We start from the raw sequence: 5,000 nt of genomic DNA, 5'->3' as shown, positions 1-5,000 counted from the left end.
TGTAGAGACGGAGCTTATTAACAGATCCTGAGCTCTTGATAAAGTGTTCAGGTGAGAGCTATTACAGAGAGAGCAAACTTTCATTCTGCTAATTACAGCAGCAGCAAACGCTTTATCAGTGAAATTACACAAAGAATACAGTGTCTGTGGCATATAAACCTGTTCATCTTAATCGCAGACAAGGTGTCTAAATCATGAATGAAGTGGCGTGTGAGTGTGTTAGTGTTTGAGTGTGTGTGTGTGTGTGAGTGAGTGAGTGAGTGAGTGTGTGTCACATCTTTAAGACCTGTGTGTGTGTGTGTTGGTGAGTGGTGAGTGGTATTGTGTCAACAATAAATCACGAGTGTGGAAGTTAATGTAGGTATATTATAATGTTTGTTTTGTTGCTTTCCTCAAAGGCATCAGTTCATAATAACACAATGGCATTGCTCTATATTTTGAGCAGCGTTTGTGTGTGTTGATGTGTGTGTGTGTGTGTGTTTGAGTCTGTGTGTGTGTGTGTGAAGAGTGTGTGTGTGAGCTCATTAACAGTGTGTTGAGTGTTGAGCTGTGTGATAGTGAGTGAGTGTTCAGTGTGAGTGTTTGAGTGTGTGTGTGTGTGTGTGTGTGTGTGTGTGAGTACAGAGAGTGTGTGTGTGTTACTGTTTGATGTCTGTGTGTGTGAGTGGAGTGAGTGTGTGTCAGTGTGTTAGTGTTTGAGTGTGTGTTTGAGTGTGTGTGTGTGGTGCAGTAAGTTAGTTGTGTCAGTGTGGTGAGTGATTAGTGTTTGAGTGTGTGTGTGTGTGTGTGTGTGAAGTGAATACAGTGTCTGTGTGCAAGTGTTTGAGAGGAACCTGTGTCAGTGTGTTAGTGTTTGAGTGTGTGTGTGTGTGTGTGTGTGTGTGGTGTGAGTGACTGTGTTAGTGTTTGAGTGTGTGTGTGTGTGTGAGTGAGTGAAGTGTGTGTGTCAGTGTGTTAATGTGTGTGTGTGTGTGTGTGTGTGGTGAGGTGAGTGAGTGAGTGAGTGGTGAGTGTGTGTGTCAGTGTGTTAGTGTTTGAGTGTGTGTGTGTGTGTGTGTGTGTGTGAGTGAGTAAGTGTGTGTCAGTGTGTTAGTGTTTGAGTGTTTGTGTGTGTGAGTGAGTGTGTGTCAGTGTGTTAGTGTTTGAGTGTGTGTTTGAGTGTGTGTGTGTGGAGTGAGTAAGTTAGTGTGTGTGTGTGTGAGTGAGTGAGTGTTTGTGTGTGTGTGTGTGTGTGTGAGTGAGTGTTAGTGTGTGTGTGTGTGAGTGAGTGGTGGTGGAGTGAGTGAGTGTTTGAGTGTGTGTGTGTGTGTGTGTGTGTGTGTGTGTGTGTGTTTGTGTGTGAGTGGTGAGTTAGTGTGTGTGTGTGTGTGTGTGTGTGTGTGTGTGTAAGTGTGTGTCAGTGTGTTGAGTGTTTGAGTGTGTGTGTGTGTGAGTGAGTGTGTGTGTGTCATGTGTTAGTGTTTGAGTGTGTGTGAGTGTGTGTGTGTGTGAGTGGGTGTGTGTGTGTGTGTGTGTGTGAGTAAGTTGTGAGTGTGTGTGTGTGTGAGTGAGTAAGTTAGTGTGTGTGTTTGTGAGTGAGTGAGTGAGTGAGTGAGTGAGTGTTTGAGTGTGTGTGTGTGTGTGTGAGTGAGTAAGTTAATGTGTGTGTTTGTGAGTGAGTAAGTGTGTGTGAGAGTGAGTGAGTGAGTGAGCATGTGTGAGCATGTGTGTGTGTGTGTGTTACCTTTGACGCTGACTTTGTGCTCTCCAGTGCCGGGGTGTGAGATCAGGTCCACCTGGATAACAACCTCCCCGATAGATCCAGACGTGGACTGACCTGGAATCAGTTTTGAGACACATGAGCATCACACACTACTTCACACTGAACACACGCTGAACACACACTACATAAACATACAGTAAAACCACAGATAGGGTGATTAATGAAATGTGTTTCAGCTTGACATATGAGACTGTTGTGATTTATTATGTTGTAGAACAATATTTGCAGAGACAAGTAAACCAACATTTAAACACACACAAATAATAAAATGTGATCATTTATAACTAACATATATCAAATCATTTCACACACAAAACTCTCTCTCTCTCTCTCTCTCTCTCTCTCTCTATATATATATATATATATATATATATATATATATAATTTAGATAGATAGATAATAAATCACACACACACACACACAAATAATATTAATAATATAGTAAAATAATATAAAATATTATATTATATAATATATAATAATAAATATATATAACATACAACCCATTGAAAAATAAATAAATACAATTCTATTATATATATATATATATATATATATATATATATATATATATATATATATATATATATAAAGAACTGCTAAATAATTATAAATATGAACAAAACAAAAAATAAGAAGACAAAGAAAAGGAATAATTATTGATAGCCAACATATAAACACACACACACAAATAAAATAGAAATACAACAAAAATTCAAATTATTATGAAAATAAAATAATAAATCAAAATTAAATCTATGCAATCTAGAAAATGATCCACTGGGACAAGAAAAATAAATAAAAAATAAATAAATAAACAAAATATAACATGCACACACGATACAACTAATATTTCTCACTTCTGTATATTTTACTTCGGTCTGATAGAACAAAAAGTCTACTTACGCTACACATAAAAAAAAAATACATTTAGCATTTAGCCTGTGCCACCTGAAAACCAGAAATATAAAGTTAAAACTCAAAGTTATCAAGTTGTTTAACTTAATCAGAGAGAAGGTCGGAGGGCTGAGGATGCTTTAAGGCTGTTAAAAACATACTACTAATAAAAAAAGGTTAAAGTATGAGTCACTGCCATCTTTTATAAAAAGTCAATATAATCTATCCTGAGAGAGAGATTCATTTCCCCTCGATTCATCTTTAATAGCCTGACTGTCAAACCCCAGAATTCACAATCCCATAACTCCAGTCTAATGGAGATCAGGACGCTTTCTGCTTTAGACTGTATTTTTGGAGAAATGAAGCCGCGTCGTCTCTGGAGTAGATCCAGACAGACCCCCCCGAACGAGGGAACAACGGAGGACTGTTTTGTATCTTTGCGTTTGCCCTTCAAGGTCTGCAGCAAACAGGCAAACCGTCAAGGCCACGTTTAACTAAAGAACCGAAGACTGGTGTCGTCTAAACGACCCACAGCGTCCAGCGCAGACATCAGAGAATCAACCTCCGCTCTGCTTTCAGTCGCTCTCTGACCTCGTGACAAACGCCGGCTTTCCTGAACACTTTCGTGTCTGAGGATTTATTTTCCAACAAACGTGAACGATAACGCTGTTCAACACTAATCGAGACGTTTCATCTGCAATTCATGTTAAAGATTCAATTATTAGTAAAAAAAACATTACGCTCACATGAACTTTAAAACATTGTCTGCACGGAAAAAAATAGCTATTATTATTATTATATATATATATATATATATATATATATATATATATATATATATATATATATATATATATATATATATATATATATATATATATATATATATATATAACAAAAACAAGATAAGATTATAATAAGATCAATTCTATTTATTCTATTTAAATGTTATAATAAAATAATTATTTAAAATAAATAGCCTATAAATAAATACAATAAATGTATATCAGTTCTATTTATTATACAATTTATATTGACTAGTAAAAACAATATTAATAAATATTTAAAATAAATATATATATATATATATATATATATATATATATATATATATATATATAATATATATTGATTAGTAAAAAACAATATGTAGAATTATAATAATCTGCTGGCAAACCATAGTATTATTATTTTACTTAATTAAATTCAAAATATTTAGCAATATATATGTGCAATATGCACATATCATTATATGTAGAATTATAATAACTGATATATATTTTATTTTATTCATTTTCCACTTCTAACAGATACATCATAAAATAAAATAAGCAATTGTATATCCAGAAATACAAAAAAGTTTTGTAATAATGCTACACATGATAAAGTCTTAAAAATGCTGTGATCAAAATTAGATTGCATACGCCTATGCATAATTTTGACATTAAGTTTTTTTTTTTAAAGGGTTCATATCATAAAGAATCACATTTTCATCGATCTTCTTAGACATTCAGGACTCAGAACTTTCTCTATTGAATTATAAATCTTTTACATTGTGATTCAGCTCCATAAAACTTATTAGAAATGACCTCAAGGAGAAATCCAAAGTAATAGTAATAAAAAAATCTAAAACAATATAGACAATCAGACTGATAAAGTCCAGAATCACACACACAGAAGATGAAGGGATCTTAAAGAGAGTCTAGAAGGAGTCAGATATCAGGTCCTGAGCTGCAGATTATTTCCAGAAGTTGTCTGAAGGAGTCAGAGGTCACAGGAAGTGATTATTAAATTGTGTTGATAATTCTGTGTAGATAGAGTTCTGATGAACACATCATTTAAACCGAGGCACAATGAGATGCTTCGTATTTCTCCGTGGGTTTACACATCATTATCACTTCATATCATCATCTGATCGAGATGCAGGAAAACACATCGAGGAAGATGAACACAAATGAATTTATGACTGGAGACTGTGGACAACGCAGGTGAACACACACACACACACACACACACACACACACACAGAGGAGTGTGCACACACACACGCATACAGAGGAAGAAACACACACACACACACACACACACACACACACACACACACACACACACGCATACAGAGGAAGATATATACAGTACACACACACACACACACATACAGAGTAAGACACACACACACACACACACACACACACACTCACACACACACACACACACACACACACACACACACACACACACACACACACACACACACACACACACACACACTCAGACACACACTCAGACACACACTCAGACACACACACAAACACACACACAGAGTGTACACACTTGCAC

The 5,000-nt window shown here is 35.5% G+C and overlaps 1 protein-coding gene across 2 annotated transcripts in view; it reads right to left on the bottom strand.

Annotated features, from left to right (window-relative positions):
• LOC122363047 (protein unc-13 homolog C) overlaps window positions 1-5,000 on the bottom strand; it is a 138,025-nt gene that overhangs the window by 5,397 nt on the left and 127,628 nt on the right. For both annotated transcript variants that reach the window (XM_043264911.1, XM_043264912.1), the window contains one exon: window positions 1,724-1,816. In XM_043264911.1, coding sequence (XP_043120846.1) covers window positions 1,724-1,816 — 93 coding nt within the window. The remainder of the gene's footprint in view (window positions 1-1,723; window positions 1,817-5,000) is intronic.

This window comes from Puntigrus tetrazona, chromosome 18 (assembly GCF_018831695.1).
Source record: "Puntigrus tetrazona isolate hp1 chromosome 18, ASM1883169v1, whole genome shotgun sequence".
NCBI classification, from domain to species: domain Eukaryota; kingdom Metazoa; phylum Chordata; class Actinopteri; order Cypriniformes; family Cyprinidae; genus Puntigrus; species Puntigrus tetrazona.
Note: the sequence above shows the minus strand (reverse complement) of the source record. Positions and strands in the feature narration are given on the sequence as shown.